General features: G+C 41.1%; 2 protein-coding genes and 1 non-coding gene across 8 annotated transcripts in view; all 3 read left to right on the forward strand.

The window, feature by feature from the left end:
• Window positions 1-3,919, forward strand: part of SHC4 (SHC adaptor protein 4) — a 131,592-nt gene extending 127,673 nt beyond the window's left edge. For both annotated transcript variants that reach the window (XM_028495359.1, XM_024117509.2), the window contains one exon: window positions 1,526-3,919. In XM_028495359.1, coding sequence (XP_028351160.1) covers window positions 1,526-1,681 — 156 coding nt within the window. In that variant the 3' untranslated portion in view covers window positions 1,682-3,919. The remainder of the gene's footprint in view (window positions 1-1,525) is intronic.
• A 610-nt stretch (window positions 3,920-4,529) lies between these two features.
• On the forward strand, window positions 4,530-4,602 carry TRNAK-CUU (transfer RNA lysine (anticodon CUU)). Its single transcript has one exon. It is a non-coding gene; the product is annotated as a tRNA-Lys (tRNA).
• Window positions 4,603-12,104: 7,502 nt separating this feature from the next.
• CEP152 (centrosomal protein 152) overlaps window positions 12,105-19,724 on the forward strand; it is a 107,824-nt gene continuing 100,204 nt past the window's right edge. For all 5 annotated transcript variants that reach the window (XM_024115852.3, XM_055088243.1, XM_024115858.3 and 2 more), the window contains exons 1-2: window positions 12,105-12,275; window positions 18,651-18,744. In XM_024115852.3, the coding sequence (XP_023971620.1) occupies window positions 18,658-18,744 (87 nt within the window). In that variant the 5' untranslated portion in view covers window positions 12,105-12,275; window positions 18,651-18,657. The remainder of the gene's footprint in view (window positions 12,276-18,650; window positions 18,745-19,724) is intronic.

The following is a 19,724-nucleotide window of genomic DNA, read 5'->3' on the forward strand; positions in this document are numbered from 1 at the left end:
AAACTTAAAAGCTTTTGCACAGCAAAGGAAACCATAAACAAGATGAAAAGACAACCCTCAGAATGGGAGAAAATATTTGCAAATGAGGCAATTGACAAAGGATAATCTCCAAAATATACAAGCAGCTCATGCAGCTCAATATAAAAAAAAAACAACAAACAGCCCACTCAAAAAATTGGCAGAAGACCTAAATAGACATTCTCCAAGGAATATATACAGATTGCTAACAAACACATGTAAGGATGTTCAAGATCACTAATCATTAGAGAAATGCAAATCAAAACTACAATGAGGTATTACCTCACACTGGTCAGAATGGCCATCATCAAAAAATCTAGAAACAATAAATGCTGGAGATGGTGTGGAGAAAAGGGAACCCTCTTGCACTATTGGTGGGGATGTAAATTGATACAGCCACTATGGAGAACAGTGGAGGCCTTAAAAAACTAAAAATAGAACTATCATACGACCCAGCAATTCCACTATTGGGCATATACCCTTAGAAAACCATAATTCAAAAAGAGTCATGTACTACAATGTTCGTTGGAGCTCTATTTACAATAGCCAGGACATGGAAGCAATCTAAGTGTCCATCGACAGATGAATGGATAAGATAAAGAAGATGTGGCAGATATATACAATGGAATATTACTCTGCCATAAAAAGAAACGAAATTGAGTTATTTGTAGTGAGGTAGATGGACCTAGAGACTGTCATACAGAGTAAAGTAAGTCAGAAAGAGAAAAACAAATACCATATGATAGCACATATATATGGAATCTAAAAATAAAAATGGTTCTGAAGAACCTCGGACAGGAATAAAGATGCAGATGTAGAGAATGGACTTGAGACCATGGGGAGGGGGAAGGGTAAGCTGGGACGATGTGAGAGAGTGGCATGGACATATATACACTACCAAATGTAAAATAGCTATTGGGAAGCAGGTGCATAGCCCGGGCAGATCAGCTCTGTGCTTTGTGTCCACCTAGAGGGGTGGGATAGGGAGGGTGGCAGGGAGATGCAAGAGGAGGGGATATGGGGATATATGTATATATATAGCTGATTCACTTTGTTATACAGCAGAAACTAACACACCATTGTAAAGCAATTATACTCCAATGAAAGGTAATTGGAGGCTTTCCTGGTGGTCCAGTGGTTAAGACTTTGCCTTCTGATGCAGGCGGGTGTGGGTTCGATCCCTGGTCAGAGAGCTAAGATTTCACATGCCTCGGCGCCAAAAAAATGGAAATTTAAAACAGAAGCAATATTGTAACAAATTCAATAAAGACTTTAAAAATGGTCCACATCAAACAAAAAAAATCTTTAAAAAAAAAATTAAAAAAACAAGTAATTGGGAATGAGAAAATTGTTTGCTAACGGATCCAGAATTGAAAAGTACCTTTACTTTTCTTTATTCAGCAGTTACCTCATTCAAGGATATGTCTGTTTTTACCCTATGATTATTTATGCCTTTCAGGAGAACCATTATCATTTAACCTAAATACATTTGTATTTCCTTTTCAAGGTGAGGACCAAGGATCATGTATTTGATAATGTTGGCCACCTTATCAGATACCACATGGATAATAGTTTGCCAATCATCTCTTCTGGAAGCGAAGTAAGCCTTAAACAACCAGTGAGAAAAGATAATAATCCAGTACTTTTGCATTCCAACAAATGACAGTATGGAAGTACCATCACACTGATACTTCAGGAAAGTCCATTTTGTATTAGGACACAAAGATAATTCATACTTGGTTTCTAGATAAATTAGAGCACAAACTGTGAAGTGTATCTTTCTGAGACCATCATGGAATAGGTCCTTTATAAAACAAAGAACTAACAAAAATTGATCTTCAGAAAGTGAAAATCAGAAAAGGGGAAGAGGATGGGTCCCTTTGAAAAGAAAGTATACATATGCACGGATGTCACTTTTTAAGGCCATATTGCATTGATAACAAGCTAAAAAAAGCACAATTAAAATTTCACGTGCTGAAGACAACTTGAATGAACTGCTGGGGCAGTGGTATGTGCCTTTCAACTTGATAATTTGGGGACATTTTCATATTGGGGAGATTAGTTCTAAATGTCTTCATATTCTATAACTATAGAACCATTTGCCAAAAAATTTTTCCTTGTTATAAAAATAAGAAGCCATTTGCTTAATAGTTATTGACTTTATTACATTTTCCGTTTGGTAACACTTTCACCTCAGTGTTAAAATAAATTTGACATTGAATTTGGACTGTGTCTATACCAGTGGAATCAAATCAAGGGCCACTGAAAGCATTGGTCAGTTTCATTGGCCTGTCCCATTTGCTGTTTAAAGGGTTGGAGCCCAAATTCTTTGGCCTAGTATTTCTCAATCTTTGCTATTTGGACTGTTTGTATGCAACTTATGACAAACTAAAGAAGCCAAATCTATGTCATTTCTGATTTCATCGTATTTCTCCCTCCTTCCCTCTCCCCCTCACCCTTCCCCCCAAAAAAGAGCTCATGAGTGCATGGATTTAAAAGATGGCAAACAAACCAGTGTTCTTCATATTCAATCTCTAAATTGGTTCCATTCTTATTTAAAGCACCGAATTTATTTTAAAGTATGGGGAAATATCCCCTTGATTGGTGGTGACTGAATCATAGGCCCTCATCTACATGTATCCTTAGCACCTTTTCTAGATATGACCAGACAAAATGTACCAGGGAGAGAACACTGAATGAAACAATTGGAAAGGTTTGACACATGCAGGCACACTTGGTAAACCAATGATGTAATGAAGCGTTGTGTAAGGAAAAGCTCTGGACTGGGCCTCAGTGTGACCTTGAGCAACTTGCTGAACCTGTCTGGACTCCAGTTTCCTTGTCTATAAAATGAGGGAGCTGGGCTAGGTGAATTCATAGGTCCATTTCAGCCCTAACATAATATGAATTTATAAAAGGCAAATTTTTCATTTATTAGGGGTCAGTGTTGATAACCAGTCTGTATAATTAAGCTTGAAACTGCAGCTTTTTCCTTTAGTCTGTGTCTGTACTCATTGAGATCATCATTCAGATAGCACAGATCTGGAGCCTTTCAGTCAAAAACATTGAAACTTTGGAAAAATATAAGTGATGGTAGTAGAAGTAGATTTGGTTATTTTGAGTGGCAGAAAATGGCTTCAGTCTCAGCCCTCTACCTGCCTTTGCATGTAGAGATATGGCCATTATTTTAGAGTTTTTTTTTTTTTTTTAATCTTGAGTTATCTGGACAATTGCCTTAATTCCACTTCACTTTGGATGTGTAGATACAACTTAATCTTTGTAATTGTGAAATGTTTGCTAAGTTTTAAGTAAAATATGAGAAACTTCTTTCACATAGAAATCATCAGAAACCAAGCACACTGAACTCTAATATTTTTATGTGAAGGTTATGCTTTTATTTTACTTTTACTGCCATTGGCTTCTTAGATAGGTTTGTTTCCTTTTATACAACCAGGAAATAATGTCTTTTTCCTCAATTTTGCATACACCGTAGTTCTTGATTATTTGTCCTCGTAAAGGGGATGAGCATGGGTGTAAATCAGCGAAGTTTGTGGGTGATCTAAGTATCTTAACAGAGTCAGAGCAGGGCTGTGGTCTCATTCTGGTTGAGCAGAGTGATGACTGGGTGGCCAGAAGAAGTTCTTGATAGAAGCTGATGCAAAGAGTATAGCTGGCGTGAGCAGGACACATAGATGGTCAGTGTTTGACTGTAACGGTGTGGTAGTTGGATGAGCAAACACCACACTTGCAACAACGGGCACAGTTAAAGGGAAACAACAAAAGAAGTGTTTGCCTGCATGCTCTTTTAATGTCACATCCTTATCTTCATCTGTCTTAAGGTGGAAATCCATTTGCGTGTAAATACCTGTAAACAACTTCAAAAAAAATAAATGATTATTGCTTTGTGACCACTGACAGTATATGTCTGATGTTTGGGATTTGGAAAATTTATCGTTTGTAGGATGCATCAGGGTCCTGACACGAAACAGCTGGCTCACTTAAATTGGGTGACTAGAGGAGAGTTTGATAAAGGGTCTATTGACAAAGGTGTGGGTGAAGTATGGGGAAGCCACAAGGGAGGATGCAGTGCTCTTCAGCCAGTGAAGGAGTAGGGAAGGGAGCAGTGATAGAATCTGGAGGGAGAGCTGTGTGAAAGGGCTGCCTTTTAGGAGCTGTGGCCTACAGAGGAGGCCCTTCACCAGCCCTGGGAACTCCACTGGGAGGAGGCTAAGGGGCATTATACTCAGTGGACGAAGGGTAGCCTTTCAGCAAATGATGCTGGAGCAACGGTACATCTGTAGGCAAACGAATGAACCTCACACTTTATGTAAACATTAGCTCAAATGGATTATGGACTTAAATGTGAAATGTAAAACTGTGATAACTTTTAGGAAAGAACAACATAGAGGAAAGTCTTCAGGATATAAGGCAAGGCAAAAAGTCCTTAGACATGATCTGTTAAAGGAAAAACTGGTATGTTGTACTTCATCAAAAGTACACATTTTTGGGAATTCCTGGTGGTCCAGTGGTTAGGACTTTGCACTCTTACTGCCGAGGGCCTGGGTTCAATCCCTGGTCGGGGAACAAGCCAAAAAAAAAAAAAAAAAAAAAGAGAAAAAAAATACAAATTTTTGATCTGTGAAAGCTCTGATAAGAGGATGAAGGACAAGCTGTGGACTGGGAGGAAATATTTGCAAACCAAACGTCTAGAATAAATAAAAAGCTCTTAAAACTCAACATAAAAATTCTACTTAGAAAATGGGCAAAAAACATGCATAGACATTTCACTGAAGGTATACAGATGGCAAAAAGCAGGTGAAAATATATTCAACATCATTAGCCAGTAGGGAAATGCAAATTAAAACCACAATGAGCTATTACTACACACATAACAGAACGAGTAAATGAAAAATAACGACAACACTAAATGTTGGCTAGGATGAGAAGAAAGAAGATCACACATACATTCCTGGGGAGAATGTAAAATAGTGCAGCCAGTTGAAAAGCAGTTTGGTAGTTTGTTAAAAAAGTAAACATGCGGGCTTCCCTGGTGGCACAGTGGTTGCGCGTCCGCCTGCCGATGCAGGGGAACCGGGTTCGCGCCCCGGTCTGGGAGGATCCCACATGCCGCGGAGCGGCTGGGCCCGTGAGCCATGGCCACTGGGCCTGCGCATCTGGAGCCTGTGCTCCGCAACGGGAGCGGCCACAACAGAGGGAGGCCCGCATACCACAAAAAAAAAAAAAAAGTAAACATGCAACTTACATTCAACCCAACAATTGTATTCCTGTGCATTGATCACAGAGAAATAAAAACTTACATTCACACAAAAACTTGTACAGGAGTGTTTATAGTAGCGCTGTTTGTAATGACCTAAAACTGGAAAAGTCTCCAACGTTCCTTTGGTGTGTGAATGTTACACAAACTGTGGTACATCCGTACCATGGAATACTACTCAGCAGTAAAAAAGAATGAGATGATGAGATGCAGATACAACCACTTAGATGATCTTCAGAGAATTATGCAGAGCAAAAACAAGCTAATCCCAAAAGGTTATGTACCCTAAAACTACATTTATATAACATTCTTGAAATGTTGTTTCTATAAAATTATTGAAATGGAGAACAGATTAAGGAAGGAGTCAATAGGAGAGAGGGAAGTGAGTACAGTTGTAAAAGAGCAACATGAGGGATCCTTGTGTGATTGAATTGTTTTGAATCTTGACCGTATCAATGTGGATATCTTGGTTGTGTTATTGTACTACAGTTTTGTGAGGTGTTATCATTGGTGGAAGCTGGATAAAGCTTACAGGAGATGTCCCTGTATTATTTCTTGCAATCACATGTGAATCTACAATTTTCTCAAAATAAAAAGTTTAATTTAAAAAAAGTTGGGGAGTAAAAGTTAGATATGGCAAGAGATTTTAAGAAGATTGCCACTTTAACCCTTGGCAGATTCACTGAATATACTAAATCCACCGAACATGGTGGTTGGCTCATCTTTGTAGTCCCAGGTTCCATCCTTCTAGGACTAGGAGGGGTCATTTGGCTGAGCTGCATGAGAACACATCCATTACCTACTCAAATGTAAATGTTTGATGGCATCTCCAAAGATACATTGATAAGATCAAAGGATGGCAAACATAGACGGTCAGCTCTGTCCAGACCCCCTCAGATCCGTTGAGCCATTTCTGTGTGTTTTGCGCCTAACTGTCTGCACAGGTGACTGTTGATTCTAAGGACAACCTCTGGCTAGGGGAGCTGCTTTGGGTTACCAAGAGCCAGAAGTGCCCATGGACTTCTTCTTCCCCTTCGCTGGTGCAGGAGCAGGAAGGCTCAGCCAGTTGCCCCATCCTGATTACGCTCCAGAGCTCCCTGTAGGGTCAGGTTGGGGCCAGCACTTCTCCTGAAAACATATCCCTGCCTGGCTTCTTCCCCTTCCCTGTCCAGCTTCCTCACTCCTGAACAGCTTTCTCAGGGAAGCCCTTCCTTAGTAAATCATTTGCACTCAAATTTTCATCCCAAAGTTCACTTCTGGGAATCTGACCAAAGATAGAAGAATATCAGATAACTTTAAACATGTATCCCATTACTGGACAATAATATCTAAGTGTTCAAATACATTAACATTTTAAATAAATCCTATAATTTCTTATAAATGGTATCATTATGTTGTATTTTGTTAATATCCATTGAACATGTTATGTAAGCATATAAAGTACACACCAATTTTATAATCTTGTCTTGGTACTTCTTTCTTTCCTTTTTAATCTGTTTCAAGAAGCAGAAGCAGAGTGTGGCATCTGGGAGGGTCTGTATTCCACGTTCAAATATAATTTTTGCAGCTTTGGATCTTTATCAAATGGTCATCATCACTTTTCTAACAGCTTTTACTGGTTTTCTGATTAAAAACCTTGATGCTATGGAAACTCGTAAGCATTAAATCCAGGCAATTGGCTCTCACACTTTTGGCCGGAGAGCATTGAAGAGGCAAAAGACTATTGTCCCACATACCTTTCATCCCCCAACCCCTTCTTTTTCTTGTCGTGAAAAATATGACGCAGTGACAATAAAGAACTAGAGAGGAACAACAGGAATTGTTTACTCACTTTTAGGGGAGGAATATGATACTGTTCCTATGATTTTATATTCCAAAATACCGCCCTATACTTTTTTCAAAAAATGAGTAATTTTATCACTTGCCTTGATAATACATTGTTAGTTATTTAAATATAATAAATTAATAGCCAACACATTTCAATAAAGCATAAGCACATTTCAGAGGAATTATAAATTGACTTTAGTAATAGAGTACTAGTGACAAAAATTGAATCTCAACTTGGATATTAAAGTCAAGTTATAGGAAAAGTGTAAATTAATATATTAAAGCAGTTAACACTATGTGCAGTTTGGTTAACCAAACTCACAACAGACTTAATTGGTATCGATGGTGCCAAGCAAAGCTAGTTTATAATTAAGAAGCAGGAATAACAGCTCTTAAAAACCATGACTTCCTGGGAATGGTGCCATTAACGTCCCTCTCCCAAAAGTGGGAATTTCAGTTATCTTCAAGTGTGCATGAGCAAGAACTTGACAATGTTGCACATAGAAATGATGAATAATCCTTCTTGGTAAACTTAAATAACGTGCTAATTTTAATTTACAAATTCTAAACATTAGTAGCCCCTAACATCTTACTTGGTAGATTCCTATTAGGTAAACCTTAGCTGTATGTAAAAATAAAAACCTATAAAATTGCAAGTTATTTTCCCATGATAACTGGAGAAACGACTTGTGTGTTTGTGTCATGTAATGACCCATCAGGAATATCCTTCAGGTCCATCAGTGGGCCATGGATCATGTTTGGAGAATCACTGGTCTAGACTTTTCAAATATAATCTGTCACAAATGCATCTTAGTCATAAACATTTGGTTGCGAAGAACGGAAACCCACCTGTATTAATTTCCTAGGGCTGCCTCAACAAAGTACCACAAACTAGCTTAAAACAGCAGAATTTTATTCTCTCACAGTTCTGGAGGCTAGAAGTCTGAAAATAACGAGTTGATAGGACCATGCTTCCTCAGAATGCTCTAGGGAAGAATCCCTTGCCAGTTTCTGGTGGCCCTGGATGTTCCTTGGCTTGAGCAATGTAACTCCAGTTTGTTCCTCTGTCTCCACGTGGCTGTCTTCTCCTTGCGTGTCTTTCTGTGTCCTTTCCTCTTCTTTTAAGGACACCAGTCATTAGATTTTAGAGCCCATCCTCATCCAATATGACCTCATATTAACTAATTACATTTGCAAAGACATTTCCAAATAAAGTCACATTCTGAGTTCTGGGTGGACATGAAATTTGGGGGAACGCTATTCAACCCCTTACAAGCTTATTCAAGTAAAAAGATGTTTTAAAGTTTAGATTATCACAGAACCAAGGGAAAGATGAACTGTCAAGCTTCATAAAGCACAGGAACCAGGCAGATCCATGGCTCTGAGTGGCAGAAGTTCATGATCGTCAGTCTGTGTTCCACCATATACATGACACAGCTATGGAAGAAGCATATTTCCCATAAAATACAGAAAATGTAATAAAAATCTGCTTCTGTAGGGTTACCACTTGACCCAGTTTCATGGAGTCATTTCTGTTATCTGGGAAGGGAATATGATTGGCTCAGCTTGGGTCTGGTGCTCACCTTTGACCCAGTCAGGTATGGCCAGGTCTTGGAGTGGTGGGGAGGTGATGGTGGTGAGGTCATAGTGGCTGAGGGCAGGTGTAGGTTCTGTGATAAGTAGCTTAATCAGGGAAGGCATTTTGACCCACATGTCAATATTAAGCCCCTAGAACAGTGCTTGGTACAAAGTAGATGCTCAAAAAATACTATTGAATATACAACAAATAATGGTTTGATATTCCTCAAATAACACTGTTAAATAGTGTTTCTACATTTTTAAAGCTCTTTCACACAATCTTATTTCATCCTTTTTACAATCCTGCAAAGCAGTTATTATCACTGCTATTTTCAAATAAGACTTTCCTCCACAGAAGGATTAAATAAATTGTGGACAAAAGCTAGTAGGTAGAGAGCTGGAACTTGAACTCAGGACTTCTTTAAGTTCAGTGCTTTTTTGAGGATAGCACTCCTTATTACAGGATAGCATTGCTTTGACCTGATAGCTCTGACACCAAAGAGAAGGTAGGAAAAGGAAGGAATGAGGGCTTAGCTGCACCTTTATAAATGATCTGAATGGGAGGGACCACATCTCAACAACAGGCATTTCCCCTTGAAATGTAAATGAGTCTGGTAGAGATAGCCTCTCCCAGCTCACAGGTATGTCAAAAATGCAGGATAGGGCTTCCCTGGTGGCGAAGTGGTTGGGAGTCCGCCTGCCGATGCGGGGGATGCGGGTTCGTGCCCTGGTCCGGAGGATCCCGCGTGCCGCCGAGCGGCTGGGCCCGTGAGCCGTGGCCGCTGAGCCTGCGCGTCCGGAGCCTGTGCTCCGCAACGGGAGAGACCACAACAGTGAGAGGCCCGCGTACAGCAAAAAAAAAAAAAAAAAAAGCAGGATAAACACTGACCCAACATTCTACATATAATCTTTCCAGCATTCAACGTCATTGGCAGTTTTTCTCTCTTTTTCCGCATTTGTCTTTATTACCCCAGGATGCCTCTGTATGCTTGTGTTTCTCTGGATGTAAGTTCATTCCTTGGGCGTTACCATACCTTGCCTCTGTAGCATGCCTTTCCCATCCCTCCAGGCTTCAAGCTCTTCTATTGGCTATCTTGTCCCAGCCTACTTCCCCAATCTTACCTCTAAATACAAGAATCCTTTACTTTTGCTGATCTGCCCTTCATATTGCAATCACTCTTGCTAATCAACCTGCCTGTTGACTCTTCCTCTTCTTCCAGGAACTTTCCCTGAGAGATCCTTCCTTACATGTTCATTTTTCCCCAGAATTATTACTATCTACTCATATTGCATGTAGTAAACTACTTTTTTGTGTGTTATCATTTCTCTTTTTATGTAAGCATCTTGCACCTCAGAGTGTGGATGCCTCGCTGGCAGGGGTCCTGCCTCTCACTTTATATATCAAGCACCTAGACCAGGAATTAAACACGATAGGCAGTCAAGAAAATTTCATTGATTATAATATGTCCATAACTCCACTCAAATCCATTTTTTAAAAAGGCAAGGGGCTCTGATTTATTTTTTATTTTGATTTATTCTATTTTTATTGTGACTTAGGTGCTTAAGTCCCACTTATATTTTATATATAGTGATGAGCTCCGGATTTAGAGATAAAGGAGCTGGGTTCAAAATTCTGTCTCTGTCTCACATTAACTGTGTAACCTTGGACACTTCATTATTATTATTATTTTTTTCATCAGTTTCTTACACTGTAAAATGGGATCCTAATACCTGTACTAGCCCCTCAGAGGGTTGTTGTGAGGAAAAGTGAGCTAGTGTCTGTGAAAAAACTTACCAACGTCTAAAGCACTACGTAAGGGATTATAAACACTGTCTCCTCATGTGCTTTCCTGCCTTAACATCTTTTTTTTTTTTTCATCTCTCTAATAAACAGTCGTTTGTGGGCAGGGATCATTTAGCATTCTTGCTGTAGCATTTTATCTTAACCCTTAGCACAGGACACTACACGCAGCTTGCTGATGGGCTGCAGTGAGACGTGGAAAGCCCATAAGACTAGTTCTCACTAACAGACACCTTGGCTCAGATTTCAACAACTGCCATTTACCTGAATGCCTTTTATTTGCTTTTTCTGGCACAAAGAGCTTTCATTTTATTTGTTCGTTCATTCATTTACTCATATATCAAGTTTGTTTTGAGTGCCTACCAGGGGCCACAAAGCAAAGTAAGTGCCTGAAGATATTGACGTTGGACTGAGTGAAACATTCACACAGCAACTAGTTATATAGTAGGTAACAAGGATTATAATAAGATATGTACACTGTGTCCAAAGGGAGGAAAGATCATTTCTACCAAGGGAGGGAGGTGTGTGTCATGAAAGGCTTCAGAGGAGGTGCTCATCTATCTTGAAGACTGAGTAGCTGGGGAAGTTAAGTGGGGCAATCAATACAGGTGAAAGAAATAGCTTGAGCAAAACAAAAGCACTCTGGGAACCACGGGCAGCTGGGTCAGAGATTTCACGCATCTGTTGCTATGGATTGAGTACCTAATGTGTGCCAGACCCTTATGCTTAGTGGATGGGGTTATAGGGGTCAGTGTAGGGGTGGGATGGTGAGGTAGCAAATGAAAGCTAGCCAGATTGTAAACAACCTTTAACAACACTTTTACTCCATACTAGTATATATGGGAAAGTGTTAAAAGGATGTGTGAACCTACTACTACCAACTCCTTGATATTCACTGGAACCCTTTTACCCCAGGAAGGTAGATACAATAATTGACTTTACCGCAGACTGGGTAGCTCTGTCCTAAAGGACAGGTTAACATATACCAGAGTGACAGGAACATTCGCACTCGAGGAAATTCAAGTAGTGAATAAACATGTAGAGAATGTGTCATCTCATCAGTAATTAAAGAAACACATTCAAACAAGGTGGGACCTAGTAAGCAAGAAGACAAAGTGAAACGACCTCTAAGGCTGTTAAGGTGATGGGGAAGCAGGCAGCTTAGAGAATCAGAAGGGCAAATACAAAAACCTCCAAGGTGGGTTCGCTGGGGAAAGTGAGGGATCCTGTGCGCTGCAGCTGAGAACGGGGATTTAGGAGGGGAGAGCGCGGGGGGCACGAGTCACTGCACGAGGTGGTGAGGGGAGGGGCAAGGAGTTCGGGCAAAACCGGTTCATCCTAGGAAAGGGCAGGAGGCCAGGTGCTTGGGCGTCTCTATGCAACCGATAGGCCCGCCCCCTCTAGAGTCAACCCTTCCGTAATTGGCTCACGGATCCACCAATGGGCACACAGGAGGAACTTCCCGCCACCTCTGGCGCCCGCTTTTAAACAGCCGTACAGTATTTGCAACTGCAGGCGGACTTCTCAACCTAGCTTGAGAAAGGCGGAGACTTCCGCCTCTACGCCCTGCCCCAAGCCGGCATGGCCCCGCCCACCAGGCCCGCTTATAACCGGCGATTGAAGGAGTCGGCTGCTCCTCAATGGCCTCGGGGCTCCGTGGGTTCAGTTGTGACTAGCACGGAGCTAGCGGGTTAGAGCCCGGGTGAGGGGTTTGCTAGAAGCTGGCTTTCGGCGGGAGCTAGGGTGTCTCCGCGGTGACAGCATCCGTGGCCTCCGGTGAGTTTCGCTTCTTGGCCGGGCTTGGGGCTGGGATAGGAGGAGGTGCGGGGCCCTTGGGATTCTGGCTGAGGCTTCCCGGAGGACTGATCCGTCCCCTCCCCAAGTCTCGCGGTGGTGGACTGCTTGCGGGTGGCGGAGCTCCACCTTTGACTTTGAAGTGTCATCCAGACCCCAAGATCCTACTTAGAAGTGACGTCTGGGAAGCCCTCCTCGCCTCCTCCAGGCTGCTAGGGTAGCGCTGAGACCCGACCCTGGGGACCCCCGCCGTGGTCACCCTGGCGCCGTGCCAGGCTCACAGTGGGTGCTCTGTACACGTGTGTTGACCGAGTGCGTGTGACGCTGGCAGCCCAAGCCAGCAGCCCCAGGCCTCCTGGGCTCCGTGCAGCTTGGGTCTCGCGGTACCCGTTTGCTCTTCCATAGTTGACGCCAAACGGGGTTCCTTGGTAGGGCCCTGGGTTTATCTTCGTTCAACCTGTGGTTGCCTGCTTGCTGCATCCTCTGGGCACCCTGAATGTATTTTTCCAAGCTGCTGTCATTAGCACTGGTCACAGATTATTGTCATCCTTTGTTTTTATGTGTGTTTCTTTCCCTTCACCAAATCCTGATGAACTTTGTAATCTTGAACAGTGCTTGGCAAGTAATTGTTGAATGAATAAATAGGCCTCCTAAGCCTGGTATTGCAAGTCTGAAACAGGCTAGTGTGCTCTGGCTATTTCCATTATAGAAAGGAAGCTAGCATGTAAGCAAGTAAGTAGAATTTCCTAACTCTCAGGGCACTTAAAGACCGTTTTGTAGCACTTAACCTTTTCTATCTTACAGTCATGAACTTGAGTGTGATTTAAGCTGAATTTCGCCATATACTTCACAATGCATGACAATTTATATGCACCTCCTAGATGTGAATGCACTCAACTAAATGAGAGGCTGAAATTGAAGCTATAAGAAAAATATAAGAAATATAGCCTGAAAGTGCCAAAGAATGACTGATTTAATGGGGGGAGGGCATCTTGAAGAAAGTGGCATTTTCATCCCAGAAAAGATTGCAGTATTTGAAGGAAAGTTTCCCACACACTGCATATTCACCTTTTCTCAGATATACTGAATACTGTTTATTCCTTTAACCTCTTTTGTAGCTGGCAGACTTCTATTCATGAGTAACATGTCATGATAAAAACAAAACTAAGATGTATTGATTGGTACACAGTGCTAAGTGCTTCAGGTACATTAATCTTGTGAATCCTCGTAACCAATCTTTGACGTAGGTACTGGTTTTTACCCCCATTTTATTAATGAGGAAATGGAAACAGTTGTGCAAGTTTGCACAGCTGTTAAGCAGGAGAGCCAGAACTGAGCCCAGGTTGTCTGAATGAGTGCCCTCATTCTTAACCACTTAACAGCCATATTGTATCCTTTAAGATCTATTTCTAAAGTCTTTCTGTGAAACTTCTTTCAGCCTTCTTTTCTTCTTAGCATAGTTAATTTGTACTTTGTACTTTCCTCTATTACAGAATGTATTACAAGGTATCATTTAACTGTTAATTCATATCATTGTTTCCCTAAGGGACTGTAAGCTTCCCATGGCTGGTAGCATGTCTTAGATACATCTAGGCTATAACCTGGCCCACAGTAGGTGCTCAGTAAAATTTTTATTGAAATAATAAATCTGTAGAGAGCAACATGAATGTATTATATTCATTCAACAAATATTGGTTGTGTGCAAAGGGTGGGGGAGATACATTTTAATTCTGCCCCCAGAGTGCTTATAGACTATTAGATGAGGCAAAAACAATGCTACTTTTGCTTTCTAATGTTTTGTCCAATTAAACACACATTGGTCTTTCTCATTGCAAGGAGGGCAAAGAAAACATAACCAGTGACAACAAAATGAGTAATGAGTGGGACATATGACAGAACATAGCCTTGTAAATAGGTTCAGAAAAAGTTATCTATCTAGGAAGAAAGTATTAATCATCTTGCTATTAAAAAAACATACTGTACACTTATTCTGCATCTTGATTTTTTAAATAGTACATATAGAGATATTTCATTATTTTTATTAGTGACACAGTATTGCCAAATTTATTCAAAAGTACTTTTACTAGGGCAAATGTTCTTTTTCAATATATTAATATTGATAGTTCTCAAGATGGTTTTCCCAATTCATACTTTCATCAGCAATTCATGAGGATGCCTGTTTCCTATAAAATAGCCACCACTAGGGCTTCACTGGTGGCCCAGTGGTTAAGAATCCGGCTGCCAATGCAGGAGACACGGGTTCGAGCCCTGGTCCGGGAAGATCCCACATGCTGCGGAGCAACTAAGCCCCTGTGCCACAACTACTGAGCCTGCGCTCTAGAGCCTACGAGCCACAACTGCTGAGTCTGCATGCCACAACTACTGAAGCCCGTGTGCCTAGAGCCCGTGCTCCGCAACAAGAGAAGCCACAGCAGTAAGCCCGCGCACCACAACGAAGAGTAGCCCCTGCTCACCGCAACTAGAGAAAAGCCCGCGTGCAGCAACAAAGACCCAATGCAGCCAGAAATAAATAAATTAAAAAAAAAATAGCCACCACTAGCTGTTATCATGTTTTTTAAAAAAAATTTAGTGGTTGAAAATCATATTTCATTGTTTAAATGGCACTTTGAATTCTTTGTGAGATTAAGCATCTTTTCAAGTTCGTTGAGCATTTGCATTTCTTTTTTTTAAATGAAATGTATCAGTTGCCCATTTTAAATTGAGTTGTCTTTTTCTCATTTCTTTGTGAGAATTGTATATTGGGACTTTCTCTTGTGTTTTGCAAGTCTCTCATTATTATTTTACCCTTTGATGATATATATTTTTTATACATAATATTTGACTTGCTAATGATGGTTTTGGCCATGTGTGTATGTTTTTTGTATGTGTGTATGTTTCCTTCAAGTTTTTCCTTTATGGCTTCTGGGTTTATTATCTTGCTAGTTTTTTCTTTTTAATTTTAGCAGACTCTTTTATTGTTCTGAATATTATAGTAAAGTCTCTGATAGCAGTAATCAGTAGTGATTAATAAGCAGAAGAAAAGCATTAGCTTTTATTTTAAATTTTAAACACTAATTACCTTTTTAGTCTCCCTCTTTGTTTTTTAAGCCACAGTAAGTTTATCGAATTTCCCTTAATGCCTAAAATAATTTCGTATGGTCTCTGGTAGTTTGCACTTTTCAGAAGGAAAGCTAATTTGTACCATTTCCTCCCAGTGGAGAGAGATTTTGTTCTTTCAGATATTTTCAGATTTCTTCTTTAATGACATGGTTTGGATTCAAAATGCCATTCAAAAAAAAGATATAGTTTTGTCTTTTACATTTTCTTCACTTAAAAATGAAAATAGGGAATTCCCTGGTGGTCCAGTGGTTAAGACTCCGCACTTTCACTGCTAAGGGCCTGGCTTCAATCCCTGGTCTGGGAACTAAGATCCTGCATGCTGTGCAGCCAAAAAAAAGAGAAAACTAGACTTTATTTTAAAAAAATGAAAATACCTTGTAGAATTCATTATTTTCTATCTGAGAAAAAGTAGTTCTTTATTTAATATAACTGTATTTAGCAATAAGCTCTTGTAAATCTTAATGTTCTTTTTCAGTATTCAACAGGAATTGATGGCAGATTGGTGAAGTGTTGGGGAAAAAAAAAAACCCTCCTTCCTTTTACCTAATAAAAGGGAAATTAACCCAAATTCCCTATTCTGGCTTTAACTATAAAATTCAGGGAAAGGTGGAAAATACCACAAGAATTAGAAGCAGGAAAGATTATTTCTGCCTGGAGAACTCAGGGATGTCTTTAAGGTCCAGCTTAATTACATTTCTTTTAAGGAGCCAGCATTTACATGGGCTTGTATTTTCATAATCTATAGATTCTGTAGACTTGATGTTCACTTGAAGTAGTGAAAAAACCCTAGAGACATGAGCTTGTGTTACTGTTTTTCCCTCATCATTTCAGCTACATTGTAGGCTCTTTACCATATTCAGGTATCCATCTTATGCTGGTATGCAAGAGGTTTCTTGTAGCTGCTGGGTGGAGACAAGGTTTAGAGTCCCCAAGCCTCTCTATTTTACCTCTCAGTGAAGGAGTGCGTGTGTCCCTTCCTCCGTGTAGCCCTGGCACAAGAACAGAAAGGAGCAGGTCTGGTCTAAGAAGCAGAGGCTGGAAGGGTTTAGTTGATGTGAGGAGTGTGAATTCATAGAATTGAAAGGGATGGGTTGGGTGTAGGGACCAGAGAGGGGAGGGATAAAGAAGGTGGACTGCAAGTTAGAGTTTGGCCGAGAAACAGTCCTTGTAAAACAAACTAAAACTTATGGGGATTTTCAGCATCGAAATTCATATTTGTGTTAATCTGTAATACCGTATTTCATCTATTATAATGTGCACATTTTCTTTTCACTTTTGTTTTGTTTTTTGCCGCTCCGTGTGGCTTGAAGGATCTTAATTCCCCGACCAGGGATTGAACCCAGGTCACGGCAGTGAAAGCGCCAAGTTCTAACCACTGGACCGCCTGGGAGCTCCCTTTTCACATTTTAACATCTACAAAGAGGCTGCATTTTAATGATGTGTCATGATTTAATTGGCCACATCTTTTTCTTAGTGGTACAGACGGAACTGTGTCATACCATCAAGGGCACCTTAGAGTTGATGAAGTGGAATATCTTTTGCTATAGAGCTATTGGCTTACTAAAAGTTTGTGATCTTAGTCCTCTACTGTCAACACGAGGGAGCTAAGTTCTTTATGGTAAAATCTGTTTGGATTGCCAGGTCTATGCTTTTCATTTCACTTCCAGTTTAATGACATTTTAGAGCCTGAAAAGTGAGTGTATGATCTGTGTCCCAGCCTCACATCAAAGTGCATTTCATTGGCATGCACAAGAGTGGACTGAATAGAGGACGGCATTGGGCTGTGTAATTGATGATGCTTGCCTACTTTTTTGTCAGGATTGTTCAGAGTTTTGAAATTCTGGGTAGTTTCTGTGTAGTGTCAGGATCCCTAAGTATAATTCAAATCATCAGCAGTCTTTTTTTTTTTTTTTTTTTTTTTGCGGTACGTGGGCCTCTCACTGTTGTGGCCTCTCCCGTTGTGGAGCACAGGCTCCGGACGCGCAGGCTCAGCGGCCATGGCTCATGGGCCCAGCCGCTCCGCAGCATGTGGGATCCTCTCGGACCGGGGCACGAACCCGTGTCCCCTGCATCGGCAGGAGGACTCTCAACCACTGCGCCACCAGGGAAGCCCATCGGCAGCAGTCTTTTGACCGTAACTACGTGAAAACCCATTTCCTGCTGCTGCTTCTGTCACAGCAGTGACCATTCTCCAGGGAAGTCTTGCTGCTGCTTTGGGACAGTGTCATAGCTTCACATCCTTCACTTCTGTTTTTCCTGAGTATTTTTTGCTAGAACTTGATTTCATCAAGCTTAAGAGCAGGACATTTAACACATATACATATATATATATTTAAATTTATTTTTGGCTGCGTTGGGTCTTCGTTACTGTGTGCCGGCTTTCTCTAGTTGCAGCGAGCGGGAGCTACTCTTCGTTGTGGTGCGCGGGCTTCTCATTGCGATGGCTTCTCTTGTTGCAGAGCATGGGCTGTAGGCGCACGGGCTTCAGTAGTTGTGGCACGCAGGCTCAGTAGTTGTGGCTTGTGGGCTCTAGAGCACAGGCTCAGTAGTTGTGGCGCATGGGCTTAGTTGTTGAGCAGCATGTGGGATCTTCCTGGACCAGGGCTTGAACTTGTGTCCCCTGCATTGGCAGGCAGATTCTTTAACCACTGCACCACCAGGAACGTCCTAACACATATTTTTGTTGTGTGCTCTGTGGAGTTTACTGGATTGTAAATGTTTTTTGGGGAGCAATCATTAACTCAGGATTTAGTGGCTCTCTTTCTGAAAAACATGACATTTGCATTTGTGATATTCAGAAGATGAAGCAAGTTGTGGAAGATGCTACCTGTGCCATCTTTAATACATCAGATTAGAAACTTTGAGCGTATTCTTAAAATTTGTATGTTTTGGCATATTTCTGGTTCATTATCATTATCTTATTTTTGTGTGTGGACAAAAATCTTACTGTTTGAGTTATTCTTTCCAGAACACTAGAAAGGTCTAGTTGTAGGGTTATTAGCTTTGGGCATTTTTTCATTTTCATGAATTTCTGTCATAACAGCTATTTTCTGTGAATCATGATTAATTTGAAAGAACTCTCTTTATAGTTGGAATACTAACCATTTGTCATACATGAGTTACATATATCTTCTCCCCAGCTGCTCCTGTCTTTCTGTGTATGGCATCTCTTATATAGTTTGGTCTGGGGAGATTTTCTGGGCTATTTAGAAACCAAACATCTTTCTGTTCCCGCAGGAAGACCATGTCACTAGACTTCGGCAGTGTGGCACTGCAGACGCAAAATGAAGATGAAGAATATGACAAAGAAGACTATGAAAGGGAGAAAGAGGTAAGTTATTCAGAAAAAGAATTCTAAACTCAATCTTAAACAATTTTATATCCTGACCAAAATTACATCATTTTGTGTCATTTTGAAGGATTTATGGTTCTTTTTTTTCCAAAGCCCCAAAACTTGATTAGCATTTGGACTTTTGAAAGGTACATGAGTGGAATGCTTCCTTCTTTTGGACAAGAATGAAACATAACTGTGTATGGTGCCCTAGATAGATGGTTAGATTGCTGAAGCGCTTTTCATTTAAGAGGTAGCGGTCGGTCTTGGGGTAGAGGCCTACTTGTGTGGGTGAGCCCAGCAGGTTCCCTTGCTTCGGGTAACCTGCGTCCGCATGGGGGCCGCCGGTGAACAAGCAAACAGGCGAGTAAAGCAATCTGTGTGAGGGCTGATTTAGCACTGACAAATAACAGGGAGACAGGGTAGGGTGATATTAAGGCAACCAGCCAGGAACTGGTGAAGGAAGGCCTCTCGGAGGAGGAAATGTTTGAGCTGAGCCTTGACTCATGAGAGGGAACAACTGCACAGAAGCCCGGGAGGGATGGCCTAGGCTCGGACACAACCAGTGTAAAGCCTGGAAGTAGGCAGCAGACCCTGCATATCTGTGAAGCAGCCAGAAGGCTGTGGTATTGGGACTGTGCGAGCAAGGGGTGAGCGGTGGAGGCGGGGAAGAGGTGGTCTGGGCCCGGTCACGGCGTGTCAAGGGAGGGTGTTTGTATTTTATCCTAGGGTCAGTGGGAAGCCAGTGGAGTATTTTAAGCAGGGAAGTGATATCTGACCGTATATGTGAAAGATCTTCCTAAATGCTGTGTTGTGCGATGAGATTACAGGAGAAAAGGAGTAAGAGGAGGAGATCATATTATTTGTGTGTGTGTGTGTGTAACGAAATCCTTGGCCCAGTAGTAATAGTAGCAGCTGGTGGGAATCAACTTGCTTGTTTATGATTTTTTTTTTTTTTTTTTTTTTTTTTTTTGTGGTAC

This window comes from Physeter macrocephalus, chromosome 11 (genome assembly GCF_002837175.3).
Source record: "Physeter macrocephalus isolate SW-GA chromosome 11, ASM283717v5, whole genome shotgun sequence".
In the NCBI taxonomy this organism is placed as follows: Eukaryota; Metazoa; Chordata; class Mammalia; order Artiodactyla; family Physeteridae; genus Physeter; species Physeter macrocephalus.